General features: G+C 37.2%; 1 protein-coding gene across 1 annotated transcript in view; it reads left to right on the top strand.

Moving 5' to 3' along the window:
* LOC142336122 (ribosomal RNA small subunit methyltransferase NEP1-like) overlaps positions 1–17,557 on the top strand; it is a 77,893-nt gene extending 60,336 nt beyond the window's left edge. Inside the window, exons 2-4 of the mRNA XM_075384673.1 lie at positions 11,242–11,624; positions 16,370–16,519; positions 17,178–17,557. Of these exons, the coding sequence (XP_075240788.1) occupies positions 11,259–11,624; positions 16,370–16,519; positions 17,178–17,444 (783 nt within the window). The 5' untranslated portion in view covers positions 11,242–11,258 and the 3' untranslated portion in view covers positions 17,445–17,557. The remainder of the gene's footprint in view (positions 1–11,241; positions 11,625–16,369; positions 16,520–17,177) is intronic.
* The last annotated feature ends 3,943 nt before the right edge of the window (positions 17,558–21,500 follow it).

The raw sequence follows: 21,500 nt of genomic DNA, 5'->3' as shown, positions 1-21,500 counted from the left end.
ATCGCCCCTTCTTTATTGGATTTTGTTTCGTCAGTGGCTATTTGGTTCGTTTGGTTTTCCTAAGCGGCATGCTTTGTGTGCAAAAAATGTACAAGTAAGGCGTCTAAATATGGCGTAATAGCGCGTCTCAAAACTTTGGAATTACGTTAGTCTGTAGCTTCAAGGAACACTAAAGCAGGTTAGGATAGGAACGCTGTGCTCAAATGCGACTTACATTTAATATAATAGATAGAACAAAGAAATAACATTTTAACAAAGAAAGATAAGAAAGAACTGAAGAGAAAGAAAAGTGGGAAAATATATAAGTGGATGAAAAACAAAAAAACCATTTTTGAGTCAAGAAAACAATAGCCATTTCAAAAAGAAAAATAACGTATAATAAAGGTTAAAAAACACAGACAGGAATAGATCAAAAATGACAATTTACTTTTTTGGGCCAGAAATTGAGGCGGAATTTTCGGCAACATCTCGGGCGCGAACTCGTGGCCGTCGCTTAACAGGAATAGGTGTTATCCCTTACGCTACTGACGCGTATTGCTTTGGTCGGGTGTCCTTTCTACATCAGCCAATTCTTGTTGAAGGCCTTTGTTGACTTGCTTCTTTTTGTTGTTAGGCATAGTTAATGAGCGCAGAAACATGTGAAGATTAGATATGTTTAAATATGGCGGCATTGCCCGCCTCAAAACTCATAAATGCGTGTACAGATATAAGCGCTGTTAACCATTGCGCTCAGATGTGACTAACATTCAATAGCATAGATCGGGGCGCTGTCTTTTGAAGATCTGTTTGCACTTTTTCATGATTTTTGAAGTCAAGTTGATTCGACGATTTTGTTCGAAAACTTTGTCGAACAAAAATTCATTTCGCTTTACCTTAGTTCACAGCTAGTTCACCATTTTGCATGAAATCTTTTCAATTGCTCTTGAACGAAGTTCAGCAATTATTGTAAACGTGTTAGTCTTTTTTTGAAATTTTTTGCTTGACCGTTTTTGCGCTTTTCTTCTAAAACGTTCTGTGACTTAAGTGGCTTTTTCAGGCTTTCGCTCTTGATTTTTTAAAGTGATCTCTATTGCTCCCACGCCGAATTGAAGCTTGTTGCTGATAAAAAATTGGTTGCAAATCGGTTGGGCAAATGTTTTTCCACCCGCTTGTCGTTCGAGAGCAATTCTTCCGACATTAAAATGCTTTTAACCAGCAGTTGCTCAGCAAAGCAATCTAAAGCAGAATCAGTATCGGAAAATGGAATCAGAAATCAAAATAGAAACGGGATTTACCCATAACGCCCAATTTTAGAATCCCACTACTTGAATTTTCATCATTGTTTTTCTGTTCCTATCAGTGTGCTTGAATGGACGATGTTAATCTTCTTAATCCATTTGTTTCGTAGATTTGAAACCGAAGACGAAGTGATCTCAATGGCAAACAGTGTGAAAGTGGGCTTGGCTGGTTATTTCTACTCAAACAATGCTGCGCAGATCTTCCGGGTGAGCGAGGCCCTGGAGTTTGGAATGATCGGGGTAAACGAGGGAGTGATATCAAGTGAACTGGCGCCCTTTGGGGGCGTGAAGGAGTCGGGAGTTGGAAGAGAAGGTTCAATGTATGGCATTGAAGAGTACCAGGAGCTGAAGTATGTCAATCTCAATTTTTAAACATCTGAAGTACATTTCCGTATCTGATCTGAAGGAATCTTTGCTCTTTTTCCCGTCTTTGTTACTAAATATCTGAAGATGCCCATTTTGACTATCCAAGTGTAATTTGGTGCAGAGAAATTTATCATACTTGTTCACACTGAGAGTTGTACTCTTACAGATGCAGTTTCGATTTGTATTTAGATACAATCGACTATTTTTATGAATTTTATAATATTATTTATGTTATGTTGAATCAGTTTGTATTGGCCTTGATTTTGATGCAATTCACATTTTTTCTCAGAAAATTTTTAAAGCTTTGTGTTCGTTAAAATATAAATATTAGCACTTTCATCTTTGTTTCCAATTAATTCTGTAATTTCATGTAGCTTTTGCCGAGTGAGGTGTAGCAAGTCTAAATCAAGTTTTCAGTTAATAATTGAGAATTGAAGATTGTGAGCATTCGGGACAATTTTTAATAGCTCTCAAACGAAGTTTATGGCACTTACATAAGTCCTGTGGTCTTTTTGTTGCAATTTTTCGCTTTTGACCAATTTTTCGTCTGACTCTTTTTACTTTTCGTCCTCAAAAACGGGATAATTAAATAACGCTGGGAAGGCTTATCTTCTCTTAGTAGACTTAAGGGAGGGCATTAAGTTCTCCTTTCGGCTTACTAGACTAAGTATCTGATTCACCTAAACTGTTTTGGGGACAGAAATTGATGGCGGTTCTTAGAGTTTGACCCTCCCTGCAACCCCCCCCCCCCCCCCCCCCCCCACTTCACACTCCTCCCCCGCGCAGCAGCCCCCGTCACCACTTAACTCAACCCTTATCCCCACCACGTGCACATCTTTCCTCCCGTAACCCCGCGCTCTGGAATCGTCTCCACGTGCGCTCCCTCACCGTACTCGACATCCCCTCCAGATGTTGCCAGTCGTTTTAGAGAAATTCTCTCGACCCTAGTTGGCTATGTTTAGTTATCTGATTGTTGAGACCAATGGATCTTGATCTATGATAATTGTTTTTGATTCAAATCTTATTTGCGTATTTGCCAATTTATATTAAATAATTTTTTCTTTTACAATGCAAGCTTTCAATGCACAGGAATGAATGATATTGGTAAATATCATGTTTGTTTGCTCTTAAGCTAATTTTGTAGCAACTGCTTCAGTCATCTGTTTTTTAATTCAATCTTTTGCATGACGGGTAAGTAAAGATCATGGCATTACGAGTCTGTTCAGTGCTGCTGCAGCTCTACTAGTCCCTGAGTATACTTACCAAAACCGCTGGGGTATGATTTTATGATTTTCAAATTGGCTTCGAGAAGTATTTACCAGCACAATGTCGCCCGCACGAACTTTGCTCGTGCCCTCTGCTCGAACTTTGCTCCGCCCCCATAAATGCACCCATGAAGTGAGGCTAATATCCTAAACTGAGGCGTGCAACCATTAAAGCCAACCCATCGTTAATTGTTTGAGAGCAATTCGTCTAATTTAAGTCAATCATGTTTAATTTCTCTCAAGCAGAGTTTTCTGCATTTATTTTAGTTGTGCTGGTCTTTTTCATGCAATTTTTCTTTTTACCAACTTTTCTTATCGTTTTTGTCTGATCCTTTGACTTTTCGTCCTCAGAAACATGATATGCAGGTAAATCCCAGAGAGCTGTAAGTCCTTTTAGAGCGTTACTGCTCTCTAATAACCCCACTTAACGTCCCCGGATCACCACCACCACTGAATGCCCCACTCACACTCCACCACCCCACCTCATCGCGCTCACCATCACCCTCCCCTCAATTAAGCTAAAGCTAGCCTATCTAACTACTGAGAAAGCCAACTGCTGGCCAGTCGTTTGAGAGCAATTCGCTCGACGTTAGTTGGTTAAGTTTTGATCATTCTTTAGGTTAATGAAATTCTTATTGTTATGTGCTCTTCTTTGGAAAAGATCAAATCGTTTTTAGGAGTAGTTTGATGTTCAGAAGGTTTTGGTGAAAATGTGTTTTCAGTTCTTAGATGGCTCGCGTGCTTTTCCAACGACTGGCTTCCTGACAATTGTTTAAGGTTGTGGGTTTGTTTAATCTCTGTTTAATTTATCTTTTAGCTTTCTCTACACATGGAGTTCTTTTTAAAGTGCTTTGAATGTTCAAGGGAGACCACCATATAACCGAAAAACTTGAGTCATTGCTTAGCTGCAGTTTCACCTATTGGAAGCCTATTTCTCTCATAATATCTGTTTGCTCTTGAACGATGTTTGAAGCTTTCTTGTAGCTATGTTTGTATTTTTATGCAGAATTTTTGTTTGCCAGTTTTGAATTTTCGAGAGTTTACTATGATGCTTGACTTCTTGATTTTGCGTTACCTAAATTGGGACCTAAGTCATATTTTTAAGCGTTCTCACGTGAGAGTTTCTCTACTAAAAATCGAATGAAAAGGGCACCAAATTGGTTTTATTTTGCGTTTGAAATCATTTTAGTGGCCTAAATAGGCTCTGATTTTATCGTCCAAAGATACCACCTTCGTAAATTTACTGCCCCGTATCTATACCCCATTCAAACAGTCTGCAATGAAATCGAGCATGCGTTATAAGTTGGAGATCAGTTTGTCGACACTAGCCAGTTATATTTACGTAATACTTCGTCCAAGCTTTCCAATCTATGGGTAAATTTTTTTCAGATTGCATATGAGTTTGCTTTGTTCCACTCATTTTTAAATTTTTAATCGCTCTCAAGCGAAGTTTGTTGTAATTATTTTTTGTCCTGTCCGTCTTTTTAGTTCGGTTTTGGGTTTTTGTTTAGCGTTTAATAGCCGACCTCATCTTCTCAGCTGGCTACTTTTTCTGGTCTACTTTTTTTCAAGCCAAAATTTTGGATGGTTTTGTGCTTTGTTTTTTGTAGCATGTGTCTGCACATTTCTTCATGACTTTTTCTTTCAAAATGGGATGGACAATTAAGTGGACATTAAGTTTCATTAGAGGCCCTCAGCTATTTTTATTAGGCTGCCAAATGATTATGGTGCTGAAATTGTGGGACTCAAAATTGAAGGGCTCAATTCAACCTGGAAGGATGATTTCAAAGTTTTTGAGCTTGGAAACGTGCCGTTTTCGCACTTTTTGGCCATTTGCTGTTCTGCAAGTTTTTTTAAAATTAAATGGGCCTTGATGTTGTGGTTGCTGATGTCGTTCTAAATTGATGTTGTTCACAGTTCAGAATTCTTTTTTGTAGGCACTTTTTTTTATATTTGTGTTTGCGCGCTTTGTCCTATTTGTTATCAAAGATTTTTTTGGGTTAATGGGGTAGATTTTAGCGACCCAAATTTGGTTCAGAAGTCAGTTTTTTTACCTGTTTTCTAAATATCCAAGCTTTTTGTTAATTTCGACTCCATGTCTCTCTCTTTTGTTCAACCGGATGTCTGCCCGCTTTGTAGTCAGTTGTTTTGTAGTCTTTAGTCAGGCATGAATTTGAAGTAAGCAGTGTTGCAAAGTTTTCTGCATTTTTTTTCTAAAATTTTGTGTCATTATCAAACTCTGAAATCAGCTAGTCATTAAAACTTTTATAGCTTGCTGTCGTCTTTTTGTCGTCTTTTTGTCGTCTTGCTGCTTCGTTTTGCCTCTTAGTTTTAAAGAATTTTTTCTAGGATTCTGGCTGTTCAGTTTTTCTTGTTTTTTACTTTTCTTTTTGAATCGTTGTCTTACCTGCCTCTGTTGTTTCCAGCATTTGCTTTTTTCTGTTCTTCTTTCTGACATTTTGAAAAGTCTTGGTAGTCAACATGGTAATCCTAAACTTTTTAAGTGCTGTTGTTTGTTTTTCTCCTAATTTGTGGAAACTCTCTGTTTGCTTCTTTAGTTTTGTTTAGAATGTGTTCCAGAACTCATCCTGTTCTTTACTATAAAATGATTTTATACATTTTTACACATTTTTCTCTGACTTTGAGTTTTCAAAACGGGATAAAGGGGCCGAACAAAGATGATAAGGTCTTTTTATACTTTTTAAATTCCAAATGGTGCAATTTCTCACGATTTTTTTGCCATTATTTTTAGTTTTATGGATCATAAATTAACGCTATTTATATCAGTTTTCTGAGGTATTTGTTTCGCAATTACCAACTTGAATATAAAATATTTTAATTAATTTCGCATTTTTGGAACATCATTGTCATTTATCGACTTTTTATGGGGAAATGAGTTTTTCTGAGAGATTGTGGTTTGAAAAGCGCCCTCCTCATCTCATCTTATTGGGATCGATTTTAGGATCCATTTCCAATAGCTGGGTAGTTTTTTTTCAAATTGCAACTGAGTTTACAATCGAAAGTTATTTGGTCGGACACAAGTCGTTTTTAGTTTCTCTCAAACAAAGTCGCTTCTCAGCCGGGTATTTTTGCTAGTATACTTTTTACGATCTGAGTTTTTGGATTGCATTGGTGTTTTGATTTTTATAAGATGTGCCTACACATTTCCCCGTGACTTTTTTCTTTCAAAACGTGTTAAACAGGTGGGCATTAAGTTTCATTAGAGGCCCTCAGCTAGTTTTAGTAGTATTTCAAGTAATTATTGCACTGCAATTGCCGAGAAGGCCTCAATTCAAGGTGAAAAGAGATCTTAACTTTTTAGATTACATTTTTGCTTTTTCTCAGGCTTTCACGCCATTTTTTGCTGTCTTTCGACTTTCTCATAGTACAGAAACTTTTTGCAGGCACTATTTTTTTTTGTTCTCAGGTTTTTAATTGCTCTCAAACGAAATTTATTGCAATTCTATTAGTCCTGTGGTCTTTTTAAACGCTTTTTTTCGCTTGACCGATTTTTTGTCTGACCCATTTCACTTTTAGTCCGCAAAAACGAGAAACAAGTAGCGCCCGGAGGGCATTAAGTGGTCGAGCAGCGCTCTTAAAGTCATAAACCTTTTTAGTCTCTAAGTGTGCGATTCACCAAAACTTTGGAGGAGACAATTTGAGGATGCGAAGGGGCAGTTCTTAGTCTTGAAAATTTGACGCGCCTCAGTCACCCCCACCTTGTCATCCCCCATACCCCCCCCCCCCGACGTCCTTGTCCACCCTGCTGCACCTGGCAATTTGACCCCTTTCTCGTCCACCTCTCCCACAAACCGACCCCCATCGCTTGGCTTACCATCACTTCACCCCCCCCCCCCCTCCTCCACTCCGCTCACAACCCGCTAGCTAGCACTCCTAAGCCCCTGTGGGTTACTACTGACGCCAACCGCTGGCTGGTTGTGTGAGAGCAGTTTGCCCGATGTTGGTCGGTTATGTTTTTGTTTCTTGGTCACTATTTGCATAGATCGAAGCCCAGTCGCTCTTGTTGGTTGTTATTAATAGCCGCCCTCATCTTCTCGGCCGGCTATTATAGCGCTCCTATTTTTTTTTACTTCGTCGAATAAAAAAATGTTTCGCTTTACCTCATTTTGCCGCTTTTTGCGTGATATCTTTTTGACTTCTCTAGGCTAGTTTCTATCTGCTCTCATTCTGCTAAAAGTGATTTTGAACATCAGTTGTTCAGCAAAGCAATTCAAAATGAACAGTCACTATAAAAAATTGAAGTCAGAAGTAGAAACGGGATAAACCCATAAAGCCCAATTTTATATACCCGCTATTTGAACGTCGTTCCTATAAGTCTTAGTTACCATCTCTAATGCTAATTGGTTTTGATAGTAGACCCTCTAGCCTATCTCTAAGAAACAGAAGTACGTTATGTTCAACTACGAAATGCCATCAAAATAAATCGGACTTAAAAAATGTTTTTGTACAAAAATCTTTCTTTTTCAATATCTTCTATTCTTTCAATCCTAATCATGCTTATTGGAATCAACGGCGGCTATTTTACGGCAATATGCCGGGTATATTTTAAGGAGCGATCAAGTTTCAAATTCAAACTGAGTTAATTTTTGTTTTGATTCAGAAGGTTACTTTCTATGCTTTGTGCCGTTTGTAGGTGAGAAGGCTTGGAACTTTGTCCGAAAGCGTTGGATTTGGAACTGTCCAAGGTTTTTCATCTTTGTTGCTAAAGATTTTTTGGGTTGATGTCATTTTTAAGGCAATACGACACAGTAATGAAGTTTACTGATGGCGTTTTTTCAATTTCACTATTGACTATTTTCGGACTGAAGACTCCCTCCCATTAGGTGAGTTTCCGTCAGCGTAAGACGGGATATCAGGCGTTTCTACCAAGTATAATGGTTGCAGTTCATTGGATAGCAATTACGGAAATTGATTGGGCCGATTGTTTTATGGCAACTGACAAACTCAGAATTAAACTTGTTTCAGCAATAACAGCCAGTTTCTTCAGCGGCTTCTTGAACGTATGTGAGAATTTAGCGCTTTAATAGCAATTGGTGCAGAAATAAATCCACTTTCCGAATAAGTCTTTCCGTGTGCACCATACTTCCGCTCTTGCCTGCTTCAAGAGCATGAATAGCCTTCAAATCTACATTTGCAATTAAGTTGGGTAGCAGTGACGACGTCAAAGGCAGCTGGCATACCCGCTTTAGAAGATTGAGCAAAAATGTCTCCGGGTCGAGAGTTGCTGTCTGGTTTGAAGTTTTTTCTGCTGCAGGGGAGCAATTTGCTGCCGATGCCAACAGGTATAGGCTATGCTCATAACTATGCACCTGAATGACATTGAGACAAGGATTGAAGTCTCCTCGTTTGTTCCTTAGAGGTCTGTGTTTGAATTAGTGCTTCAATGTTTTTTAAGATCTCATTTTTTTTGTTGAAGGCCTGCAAAATTAACGAGTGGAGCTTTTCTTTATTGGTTTTCTTCCTGAATGATTGTCATCTTTTCGGCTGTTATTTGTTTGACACGAGACAAGCTTGTCAAGCGTCATGACAGAGCCAAGTTTTCCTGGAGCCACGGGTCTTCGCTAAAAAACATTGACCAAAACGTTTACCAGATATTCCCGCTGTTTTTCATCTGATTTCTTTAAAAATTTTCAAACCATTTCCCTGCAACAACGGAAGAAATAATCCATTTTTGGTGGACGGAGACAATGATGCAGGATGCCTGAGGAGAATTATGGGTCTTTGAGGTAGCCGATTTTATCCAGGATACCTGCAGTTTTTTAAATCCGTTTCAAAAGATTGCTTGCGACGTATTCGGAGCTTCTAATAGCTGCTCCTAGCACTTCTATTATTGCGACGGGATTACGTTTCACGCATTAGTCGATTCAGAAATTGCTATGGACCCACCATCTGCCCGCCAAAAAGGCAGATAGGGAATTGACTGGTGAAACAAGAGAGGACCTAAGGAGTCGCCCTGCTGAATATATAATTTGCTATACAGTTAATCTTGCCATAAAGAGGTGTATAATATAATAAGAGCAGCTTATAGTATAATAATATGAGCAGCGAATGAACGCCCCCGTTTAATTTGAGCAGGAAGCGTAGTGTAATGTATTCCCCGTGTCTTAGGGGACAATGACAAGGGAATGCCCCCTTTTTCGTGAACAAAGCTGTTAATGAAGCACGACATAACGTTTTTGAAAGAAACTCAGGGAAACCTCTTCTGCCTGATTTCACGAACTTATTAGATTTTATTGCAGCTGCCTGGTACGAACTCATCAACAGCTTTCTTAAGGTGACTGCATCATACAGAATTCAAAGCCTTTCGAAAATCAATCTGCCAAATGCCCGATCAACCCGCTGATCTCAATGTTTTTTCAAAAGAAATCCTTGCTGAGTGATTAATTGCTTCTGTTCCAACCCGAACGCCAACACCCAGTTGTAAATTGCAACTCAAGAACACAAGAATGCCACTCATCGCTGCTAACTTCCATTACTAAGATTTTTGCTGTAAGTCTTTGTAAGACGCTTCCTACTGCAATGGGACTGATTGTCAACAAAGCTCTTAATGGAGCACGGCAGAACGTTTGTGAAAGAAACTCAGGGAAACCTCCTCTGCTGCCTGTATTCACAAGTTTAGTAGGGAGTTTTACTGCAGCTTTGGATTGATTGGTTCTCGGTGAATATTTTTAATGGTTTTCCTGCTGCGTACTTGGTAAAGACCTTAACTTTTCGAAAAAAATTTATTCAGAAAACTGATGAACCTCGGAGGAATTAAGTCTGAGTACTTCGGGTCTGCTTACTTTCCGATATAATTTATAAAATTATCTGGTCATTGTTTTGTGTGTGCTGCTTTCTACCTCTGTTTGCTGATTCTTAAAAATCATTGTCTTTTTCTGGAACGTAACGCACTGTGGGAACTGTGTCGACAATATCGCGTTGAATTCATGCTGAGCGCCTATACAAGCGCTTGTTGAGTCTAGAGCGAGAACCTTCTTGACATAGTCTGGTCTGTCAGCATTGGTTAAGGGGTCGTCAATTTGGTCTGGATAACTATAATTGTTTAGAGTTTTATTTAAGTGTGCTCAAGAGACTTTCGGAAGCACCAGTTAGACCATCGATCCAAGATTGATGTTCAGACCATGAACCTACTTATGATCGTTTACACTACATTCCAGTACCTGAATCTTAAGCACTTTATCAGCAGTATACGGTTATAGCAAGAAAGATCCCTGTGAATTGTTGATGCTGTTCTACGTAGTAAGGTGTGCCAACACGCTGTATGAGTCCGGTATTTCCGTTGCAAACAACTCTGTTCTCTCAGCGGAGTCTGATTTTGCTGTTCCCGACGAATGACAAAGGACAATTGGAGGCATTGTCACATCTCGGCTCAAATGGAAGGTGATTTTTCTTCTTTTTTTTACTATCTTGTCGTTGTCCAATTTCTACTGAGACGCAAAGTAAAGTTTCTGATCGTTTGACGTTTCCGTCCCAACTCTCCGGTTCAATTAGTCGAGGCTTTATTGATCTTTCAAAACATTCGGAAAATTTTTTTTCAGTTAAAACACCCAGAAAAGGTGTTGGGAGAGGTGGGGATTGGTTGTTGGGTTTCACCGGTTTGGTGTGACGTTCCTTGTTGATCCGAATCAACTCTACACCCACCCCATCAAAGTAACTGAACAGCAATATCCTCAGAGAATTGGGAGCTCAATACTTCAAGATTTAACCACATCACCACCGCGAATGTGCAAAATTCCCTGCTCTCTTTGTTAAATCATCATTGTGTTAAATGTGAATTTTTTAAGGACAAAGTATAGAGAATATCAGCAATACAGACAGCTTAAAATGAGATAATGGAAAAGGACGTAACACGTGTACGTTTCTATTCTTTTAGCAGTAGATCGTTTTCTGAGGTTTTAGTTGTCTGTATTGCTGCTGTTATCCGTCAATGTTTGACTTTCTGCAGATGTGAAAAGATGGCCGAGTTTTGATAAATTTTGCTGACTGTTTTGGAAGTTATTTTTTATCAGTTATCGTTGTTTTTTCGGGTCGATGGAGACGATTTTCAACTACTGTTCCCCATTAACGTTTCAATTAGGTGGTTTTGATAGGCATTTTGGCGCACTTTATATTCAATAATGGGAGAAAGGTTGATGTATCAATTTATAATTTTTCGCGCAAACCAACTAGAAAACAAAATTTAAGTAGATCGATAGACAATTTACCAGTTTTTATTTCACTATTCTGGCTGTGTGTAACATTTTAAAAAAGCATGCAATGCTGATTTTTTGAAAGCTTGTTTAAGATTCTTTCCTGTTAGGACTTGGTTTCAGGTTTTGATTTGTTTGTTATGGGTAAGCAAAACAGAAAACGAGCGGCAGCTGAAATGCATGCCAAGTCAGAGGCCAGGGACAAAGAGTCCAATGATATCTTGGACGAAGACGAAGAAGAGGCCGAAGTCACCAAACAGCTGCACACAATAGTTGAAATGCCTTCATCTTCGATCAACTCTAAAAAACGTCTCATTGTTGTTCTGGACAAGGCCAGTTTACAAACTGTAAAGACTTCTAAAAACTATGAATTGTTGGATTGTGACAAACACAAAAACTTGATGGCCAAGCAGAACATAGATCCTGGCACCGTCAGACCAGATATCTGTCACCAGAGTTTGCTTATGTTACTAGACAGTCCGTTGAACAAAGCTGGATTGTTACAGGTCTGTTGTCTATGTTTAATGCTGAAGTTGGCGTGATTATAATTTGTTTCTGTCTTTTTGTTAACTTAGGGTAACACTTTTTGAAAATTAAAGAACATAGAATTGATCATTAGGTGGGAAAGTTGTTAAATAATATTTAGCTCGTAATATTTGTTATACTCAACAGATTTTCGCTTAGATTGTTGTTAGTAAGATCATATTTAACTATCGGTATAGATATTGCACAATTTCCGTTGCCTTAAACATCGGGTGGTGCCACTAAGTACACTTAGAACCTTGAAGTTTTCTATACCTAGAAAACTTCAGCAACTCACGAAACCTAGTGCAGCTATCTGTCGTTCATGTGTTTGTATTCTTATTGTATAGATTATTGTCTTTAAATAAAGCAGCTGTTACCGACAACAATAGTTTTAAGTTTTTGAATACTCGGTTTTAATTTGTTTCTTGGAAAGTGATTAATTGCTCTCGAACAAAGTTTAGCAATAATTTTAGTCCTGTTGGTCTTTTTAAAGCAATTTTTACTAGACAAGGAGATCGTATGTCCGACAAACTTTTGTGACTTTTCGTCAAAATAATATGTCAATATAATCAGCCACAGGTGTGAAGTCTATGTATACGGCTGAATGAGAGCTAATTTCCATCGCAGTTTTCGGAAGCTGTTACAATAAACAGTGCACCATTATTTAGCCCCGATAACAAGAAGCTGGTTGTAGGCTGATTGCTGGCAAAAAATAGTGTATGAGACAAATACCTGGATTTAGGCTGTTTGGATTTTAGGCTGTTAATTGCTCTCAAACGAAGTTTGTAGCAATTATATTAGATTTGTCCTGCGGTCTGTTTGCGATTATTCGCTTGATCAATTTTTCGTCTGAAGCTTTTAATTTTTGGGCCTCAAAAACGGGATAAAAGGTACAACCCGGAGGGCATTAAGTGAGGCTCTCTTACTAGTCTCTAACTATGCTATTAATTGAAATTGCTTTGAGGAGACATAATTTCATGGTGTAATGGGCGGTCACATCTCAGTCTCTCCCCGCTCTACTCTACCTTCCTCCCACCACTCACCCCACTCCCCCTTCCACCGTCCTTCACCTGCAGATTTGGAACCCCTGTTCAGTCGTCCGAAATTGCCAGCTATCGGACGGCTGAACAAGGGGTCCCAATCGCCAGATGGAGGACGGTGGAAGGGGTAGTTTCAATAATGACAGGCCTCTTTGACTGTTGACGAAGAGTTATTTAAATGAAAAAATTCTTTCAGTGAATAGTTATTGTTTTCGGTGACTTATACTGTTAATGCTCAAAAAGTAGAAGCCAGTTCTTTGGTTTGTGCGAAAATTGGTTTTGTTTTTGTATTCTTTTATTTGGTCTCATTTATGACAGATTTTTAAAGCAGTTTTTACTAGACAAAGGGTTCGTATGTTCGACAAATTTTTGTGACTTTTCGTCAAAATAATGTCAATATAATCAGCCACAGGTGAGAAGTCTATGTATACGGCTGAATGTGATCTAATTTCCACTGCACTTTTCGAAAGCTGTTACAATAAACAGTGCCCCATTATTTAGCCCCGATATCATAAAACTGGTTGTAGGTTGTTTGCTGGCAAAAAATAGTGTATGTGACAAATACCTGAAAAGTGGGTAGTTTTCGTTGATTCAATATCAGTTTCATTTTATGGCAAAACTAAGTTGTTGTGATAGTTCGCTAGTTCTTTAGTGGGCCGACTGTCTTTGAAGAGAATTTTTTGTGATTCCGGTGTTTTGATGGGACTTTCTGTAGTCACGTTTGGATTTTAGGTTGCTAATTGCTCTCAAACGAAGTTTTTAGCAATTATATTAGATTTGTCCTGCGGTCTGTTTGCGATTATTCGCTTGATCAATTTTTCGTCTGAAGCTTTTAATTTTTGGGCCTCAAAAACGGGATAAAAGGTACAACCCGGAGGGCATTAAGTGAGGCTCTCTTACTAGTCTCTAACTATGCTATTAATTGAAATTGCTTTGAGGATACATAATTTCATGGTGTAATGGGCGGTCACCTCTCTGTCACTCCACGCTCTACTCTACCTTCCTCCCACCACTCACCCCACTCCCCTTCCACCGTCCGTCACCTGCAGATTTGGAACCCCTGTTCAGTCGTCCGAAATTGCCAGCTATCGGACGGCTGAACAAGGAGTCCAAATCGCCAGATGGAGGACGGTGGAAGGGGTAGTTTCAATAATGACAGGCCTCTTTGACTGTTGACGAAGAGTTATTTAAATGAAAAAATTCTTTCAGTGAATAGTTATTGTTTTCGGTGACTTATACTGTTGATGCTCAAAAAGTAGAAGCCAGTTCTTTGGTTTGTGCGAAAATTGGTTTTGTTTTTGTATTCTTTTATTTGGTCTCATTTATGACAGGTTTCATTGGTTGCTAATGAGGAAAGTTGCATCTTATTAAACGCATGAGTTCATAGGAATCGATGTTTTGTCTTGAATTGTTTGATGTTGTTTTTTGTTGTAGTCTTTTCGCTTACTCTCAACAAATACCTTTTTTATTGGTTTTTTAGTTCGGCGTCATTCTGCACAATTAATCTGCTTCATGTTCTGGCTATTGTTTTCATTGACTGAGACTCCACTTGTTTTCGAATTGCTAAAGTGACTTCGCGTGAATTTTTTTTTCTCCAAATTTCCTTTGGTTTGGCTCAATTTTGAGTTGTCTCCCATTGATTTCCCTGAGCTGTTGTATTGTGTACTCATTCAAATGATGCATATGGTCAGTATTTTTATAAAGTGTTAATTGTTTAATTTTGCGCGTATAGTGTCACGGGTTTTTGAATGATTTAGTTTAATATTGCTTTAAAAATATTGATTTTCAGATTATTGGTTTATTCATTTCTTCGGATTGTAATTCAGGACATGTCCTGCTGTGTTTTCATACTTCTTACAATTCAAAGAATTTGAATTGTATTGGGGCGCTGTCTTTTTTAAGATCTTTTCACGCATTTTCTTGATTTTGAAGTCGAATTGGAGTAGTGATTTTGGTTACGCCGAAACAGGTGAGAAAACGGTGAATAAACAAAAATTTACTTTCTCGCAAGTGGTCGTTTGTTCACATGCGGCATTTTTACTTCGTTTTTTTTAGTTTTTTAATAGCCGCCGGTAGTCTCTCAACGGCTATTATTTAGGCGCTCTCCTTTTTTTAATTCGCTTATGATCACCTTTTGATCACGTTTTTTGTTTTACATAAGTCACGGTTTTCACGTTTGACTTCTGACTTTCTTCACTCATTAATTCAAATGAATGAATTTAAATTTCGAACATTCAATTACGCAATGTGGTGAATACTGTCAAAGTCAAAATCGAAATAGACGGGATAAACCGATAAAGCCCTGTCGTTAAGTCATTGAGAATTAGGTTATCAAAGTTCATTAGAGTGTTTGTTAGCTGACATTGGTATTCAGATTATTAGCTTTCTGTTTAGAAGCTGAATTAAGTATAGGTTTAGAATTCAACTCAATATGCACGCCAAATTAGAACAATTTTCGACACTGAAAAACAGCAGAAAAAAATTCGGTCAGTTTTTATCGTTTCTTTTTCTGTTTCAATTCCGATGTGCATCATTGTGTCAACGGCGGCTATTTTCCGGCAGTTTGCCGGCTATGTTTCTCTTTTATTGCCGGAATTGTTTTCTAAACGATTTTTCCGATCAAGCAATAGTACATTCTGTCTATTTTTTGTTTAGTCAATGAAAATGCTTTGAATTGAAGGTCAGGACTTGTCCTGCTATGTTTTTTTGTGTCAAATTTTTGTTTCGGCCATATGACTTAACAATAACTTCAGATCTGCTTTTTGTTCGTTCTTTCATGCAATTTCAACTGAGTTGCGTGACGTCATTTTCACTTTTTAGTGGAGCGAGTTTTTCTCTTCATTCGAGGGAATAAATTTTTGGTCACACGTGATTTACTTCACTCAAAAAATGACTTCCTCACTCTGAAATTGACTTTTCTTTAATTCAAAGAGATACGGTCAAGTGAATGTGTGTCAAGTAGGTAATAATTTGCGCAAGTTTTTAATCAAAGTCTAACATCTGAGCATTTAATAACAATTTTTTCTGGTCTGTTTCTCTTGCTATCGTTTTGAGACTGCAGATCTACAAAACTATTGCTGCTATTTTCTGGCAATCTGCAGGCTATGTTACGTTGTTTCTTTTTACATGGTTCAATTTTGTTTTTGCATGGTCCGGTTATGCGCATTTCGATTTCTGATGGACAGGCTGTTCCGTTTCAACTCAAAGTAACAATTAAAAACCCTTTTTAATTGAAGTACAGGTTGAATTTATGAAATTTTTGATAAAAAGAATTTTTTACTACATCTTAGAATTTTTTGTTTCGATACGGAAGTCTTGCTACTGAGCCATATATGAGCCGAATTTTTACGGTTGAATGAGAGCTTAATGAGACCGTAGACAATTTTTGTCAGATTCTAAACAATCAGGCCGTAAACGACGAACGTGTACAGTTAATTTCGTTGTTTCTGGCGTCGTTTTTGGTAACTTTGGTATTTTTTTGTAGCGGAACACAAAACTGAACTCATGGAAAGTAGATTAAATTTATAATTTTTTATAGGAATTCAACTTTGACTTCCGTGCGGGTTTTTATAAATGTGCAAATGGTATTCCTTGGCGCCTCTCATTCTTGTTCTTGTATAATATTATTCTCACATTGCTTTCTAGATTCCTGTTGACGTGTATATGATTGCTTCAATTCAATTTAGATTTACATAAGAACAGACAAGAACCTGCTCATCGAGGTCCACCCACAGACCAGGATCCCGAGGACTTTTCCACGATTTGCGGGCTTGATGGTACAACTATTGCACAAGTATGTCGTACGAGCAGCAGACGGCCCTGTAAAGCTTCTTAAGGTACTCTTATTCCCTACTTAGCTGATTTTCTACCATGTTCATCTTCCAAATCGTGAGGCACTTTCAATGTGATAAATGTTGTGCTGAAATACACGTAAAAGCAGAATTGATTTCTGATACTTTAAATCTTGCCTTTGCCCACACTGTGCGTAAGAACTGAATCTGTCTATCACATCAGATGCTACTCGGCTTATAGATGTGGAGTTTAATAAATAGATGGCTCCAAATACAAAAGAAATGTATAATCTTACCTGTTCAAGCTTTCGAATTCCCAAGGAGTCAATTGTTTCTAGAATGCTTCTGCCGACCATCCAAGCAGTTTTCAAAAAAAAAATCAGTAACTTAACCGGCCGACTAATGTGCTATATTTTTGCATCACATAAATATGCGCGAGCGTTTGTCGCATTAATTGCGTAACTGCAATGTTGTTTGGTGCATATAAACATTTTGAGACTGGGCTATGTCACAGATGACACAACTAATAAACAGTTATCACAGGTTATCACTGCAATTACAGGATATATTTGTAATATCATTTCACGTCTGCATGAAAGCTTTTCAACGAGAAACTTTTGAAGAAACGAACGTTTATATCGAGAGATGACCGGGCTAGCCTGCTCATTTGTCAAGTTTTGTCTTTGAAATTTATTTTGTTCAGGTAATCAAGAACGATATAAGTGATTATCTGCCGGTGGGTTGTCCCAAAATAGCTACCAGTTTTCACACGGACAATATAGTGGACTTCAGAAAGGTAGTTCCGAAAGATGACAACCCTTTAGTAGTTGTTGTCGGTGCAATGGCCCATGGATCAGTGTACCCTGAGTTCACGAATCAGACTGTGTCCATAAGTGGGTTCCCTCTCTCAGCTGCTCTCACTTGTGCCAAGATCTGTTCTGCAACAGAGGAAGTTTGGGGAGTCAAATGAATAACACTAGACTGTTGTTGAAGTAGAGGACTTTGAACCGTGTTTTTAAATAGATTTGCTAATTTGCTGAAAGCTTGGATATACCTTGTTTTGGAGTTCAATCTTTGATCTGTTTTTTCAAGACCAACAAACTGCTGTGTTGTGGAACTCGCTTTCCTATTTTGTGACGGACATCAATGAATTTGCAGCTTTCAAACGTGCTCTCAGGACGTTTCTCTTCTGTCAATCCTTCTGCAATTTCCCCACTCTTGAGTTCAAGAAGGAGTGGTTAAACAAATCAACATCATCATCAACAAGTGGAACTTGATTAGATTGCCAATGTCAAATTATTGTGTCACTGACCCCCTTTTATTGTAACGATAGAGGGGATTCGAATTCTGTGGAACTCAAGTTCCTGTCATGTTTTATTTAATTATCGGCACTGGTCATTTTTTTAACTGATACCAATTCTTTTTATCGCTGTGACAAACATTGCTTCAAAGTGTTACGAATCGTAGGAAGGGAATAGTGAAGAAACTTAGCTAGAGTTGATGTTTTACTTCCTTTCAAGTGCTAGTATGAACTCTTTAGGATTAATTGTTTTGCAAAATTGCAAAAACGGTTTGAGAAGGAAACCGATAATGTTCGAGAGCATTATATTGACGTGCAGTGTTTTCATCTGAACAAGCGCCTTCGCGTACTCGAACCGACCATTTATTTATCTAGCATTTCGCTCATTTCGTCTAGCAAGGAAAGAATAATTACCCTAGGTCCCCAATAAAATTTGACCAAAAATCTCAGATCCATAGTGACCTGGAAAAGTGGTCTTTATCTTTGACGCCATAAATGGATGAGTTCTAGGCCTTTAAAATTGTGACCTTAATTACATCATTTTGGAGGTTATCCCAGTTTTTTGTTTGTTGGATTTAACACTGCTTGAGAATGTTAATGCTTGAATTATGAATTTGTTCTCTCGTTTTTGATTTTACCGATTCGGCAACATTATAATTTTTCAATTTTAAGCTTGGTATTGAAGTGGTTGGTTTCGAAGACTAACAACAATTATACTCAAAATTTTGTGTTTATACATTGTGGCTCAGCAAAGTTCAGACTGATTTATTTCCTGCTCGGCTACGGGCGAGTAAACGATGTTTGTGGCAAAAAAGCTTTTTAACGTTAAAATATCTATCAAGACAAACAAGATGGCTCGTTCGAGTCTGTGCGTAGCACGGAAAGTTTCAACATAATTCTTAAGATGTAAAAACAACCAATAATTTCTGTCAGAGAAACCGCATGCAACATGAGAGTATCCGCATGCAACATATGCATTGGAGAAAATTTTTGAACTATTTGAACCAAAAAATATGCAGTCTTTTTGAACAATTTGGCCATAATATGAGCATAATGAAAGTTCCTATTTTTCTCGTAGATGTGTTGCCAGCGAAAACTGAAAGACATTTTTGGGTTTTGACAATATTAAAGATGAAATTAAAAGCTGTAAAATTTAAATTGTCATTTTTCTGTTCTTTATGATATCTGATACTTTTGCACTCGTCTAACATTTAAAGGAGCTAATTTTCAGACTAACACTTTTACCCTCTCGCTTAAGTAAACATTCCACACACCACATTCATATACATGCACGCGAACACACAAAGTCCCGCCTAAAAACGTTAAAGTTTTGTTTTTTACTGATCTTTACTCATGATCTTCAACTGATCTTTACTCATGGTTCGCATCGTTCATTTATGATGCTTTTTTTGAAAAAGTAGTTGTGGACTTCTTGAGGAAATTATATTGGTGATTTTAAAATTGACACTGAAATTTGAAACAGACATTGAAATTTACAAAGTTCTTGTCATTTTTAAAGTTTTATGAAGGTAATGGGCAAATTTGTTGTTTTAATGTCTCATAGATGAGCTACCAGATAAATCTTTTAATCAAAATTTTGGTTTTGAAGGTAATTAAAAAATCTTGTTTAAAAAGATTTCATACAATTAAGTAATTTTCTTTTTTTAATGATTTCTGACAGTTCTGGCTTTTACTTGAGTCTGTTGTAAGGGAGCGTTAAATGTTGTCCCTTAATGCGCCTAGTTATTAGCATTGAAGAACATTGGTCATCAGTGAATTTTAGTTTTCGGCCCATTCCCTCTTCGGAGTATGCTCGAAAAATTAGAAATTTTTAATAATTCTTTCCATTTTTCTAATTCAATCTTTGCTGTTTATACGAGTACTTTCTCAATAAACTTTTCAAGTCTTCAGTTTACAGAAATGCTCACCTTCTGGAAAAGATCATTTCGAAGAGCGATTTCGAAATACCGAGAATTAAAAATTATTTTTCTAATTTAAAAAAACTTTGTTAATTAAGTTTTTCAACCCTGCGATAATTAAACTCATTAACTCGCAATATCGTCTTTTTGTATTATAATATAGGAGGTTAATTCGAATGATCTGCTCTCCCAACACAAGGAATACAAATGGAAAAGATAAAAATTGAAATCCCTCTACGTTTCAGTAATGAACTTCGTCGTTTTGGTTTTCAATCCACGAAACCTTTTCTTTTACTTTTCAGTGGTTTGAGGAAGCTGAAACTTTAAAATTTTTTAAGTAGAAAAAATTTTTCGCAAAACAACCCAAGAAACTATTAAAAAAGACTCAATAAAAACGACTCAATTGTCTGCTTTGATTTTAACTTTCAAAGTTGATTTTTGCATTTTTGAGAGCTCTCATTTGACTGGGGTATTTTGTTTGGGAAAATTCTGTTCGATGCAAAGACAAATTAGATATTGCAGGAAAAAAGTTTCTTTATATTATAATAGTTGATAACTTCGAAATTTTGGTCAAATAAATTAGGCTTGAAACTCTAAAGAAATACTCGTTACAATCAAAAATCTTTTTAACCTAACTAATTTTACTACAAATTTTTCCGTTAGTTTTACCTTAATTTCTAAGGAGATGTGGAGATATGTCAACCCTCCCTCCGAGCGATTGTTTCCTTTTCGATTTCACCTTCGAAATTTTTAAGTGTTCCTCTTTTTTCAAACTTCGGATAATTTGTTATATTATCCAAAGGTAAATTGCGTAAACAAAAATTGAAATCGATCGAAGGAAGAAATCCAGCATCGCATTTACATTCCCCATTTTGAAAAAAAACGAAACAAAATGGTCGACTGTTATGGTATCGAAATTAGTATTCGAGTGGTGCGTGTATTCTTCTTGATTTTTGCTTGATTTAAAATTTTGTTAACGAAATTAATACAACACTTATGCGCAAATATTTTCTATTGTGGCCTACTCTTGTCCCAGAATGGATTGGACTACGGTTGCTCGAGATCAGAGGACAGTGCTTTAATTCACTGCGATTCCTTGGTTTTGCAAGTCTCATTAAAGTTTTCATTAAACTAAAAGTTTGGTAGTAAATTAACAAGTACAAAACCTGTATCTCAAATCATTTATCCGTCCTGTTTTAGTGGAGAGGAAATAAATAATCAAAAGGGATTGTCTTTGTTCAGTCAATTTTGTTCCATTAATATATCCATCGTAGAGGGTTGTGAATGCTATCATTAGAAAGCGCGTCCAGCGAAGTGTATATAATCAAAAACAATTTTTTGTTGTTTTCCAAGGAGATATTGAGGTTGAAATGTTTCTGATCACTTGACTGATTTTCGTTGCTTTTGCGCACATTTTCCGTACTTTTACGCAGTTTTTTTAATCATTTTTGCCAAAAAGTGTCTTTAAATTGTTGACTATAGTTTTGCTGGTTATACACTGTAAAAACTGAAAAGTGATGTTGAATTTTTCAGCCAGTTTTGTGGCTAAATTGTTCAAAAAATAAGATTTCACCAAAAAATAGTACGAACTTTTATTTGGTCTATTTTGCTTAAATTTGCCGCATTAATACACCTGAAAACTGCTGACGCAATCTTCTTTAACTGTATTAAATTACGTTTTTGCTAACTCCTTTTTCTGAGGTAATATAACTTTGCGAGGATAATTTACTTTAATTAAGACTTGCTAGGATAATATAACCTAATTATCCAAAATGCATCATTTTTTTATCTGTTGACTCCTATTTTC

Source organism: Convolutriloba macropyga, chromosome 3, assembly GCF_964194025.1.
Source record: "Convolutriloba macropyga chromosome 3, txConMacr16.3, whole genome shotgun sequence".
NCBI classification, from domain to species: Eukaryota; Metazoa; Xenacoelomorpha; order Acoela; family Convolutidae; genus Convolutriloba; species Convolutriloba macropyga.
Note: the sequence above shows the minus strand (reverse complement) of the source record. Positions and strands in the feature narration are given on the sequence as shown.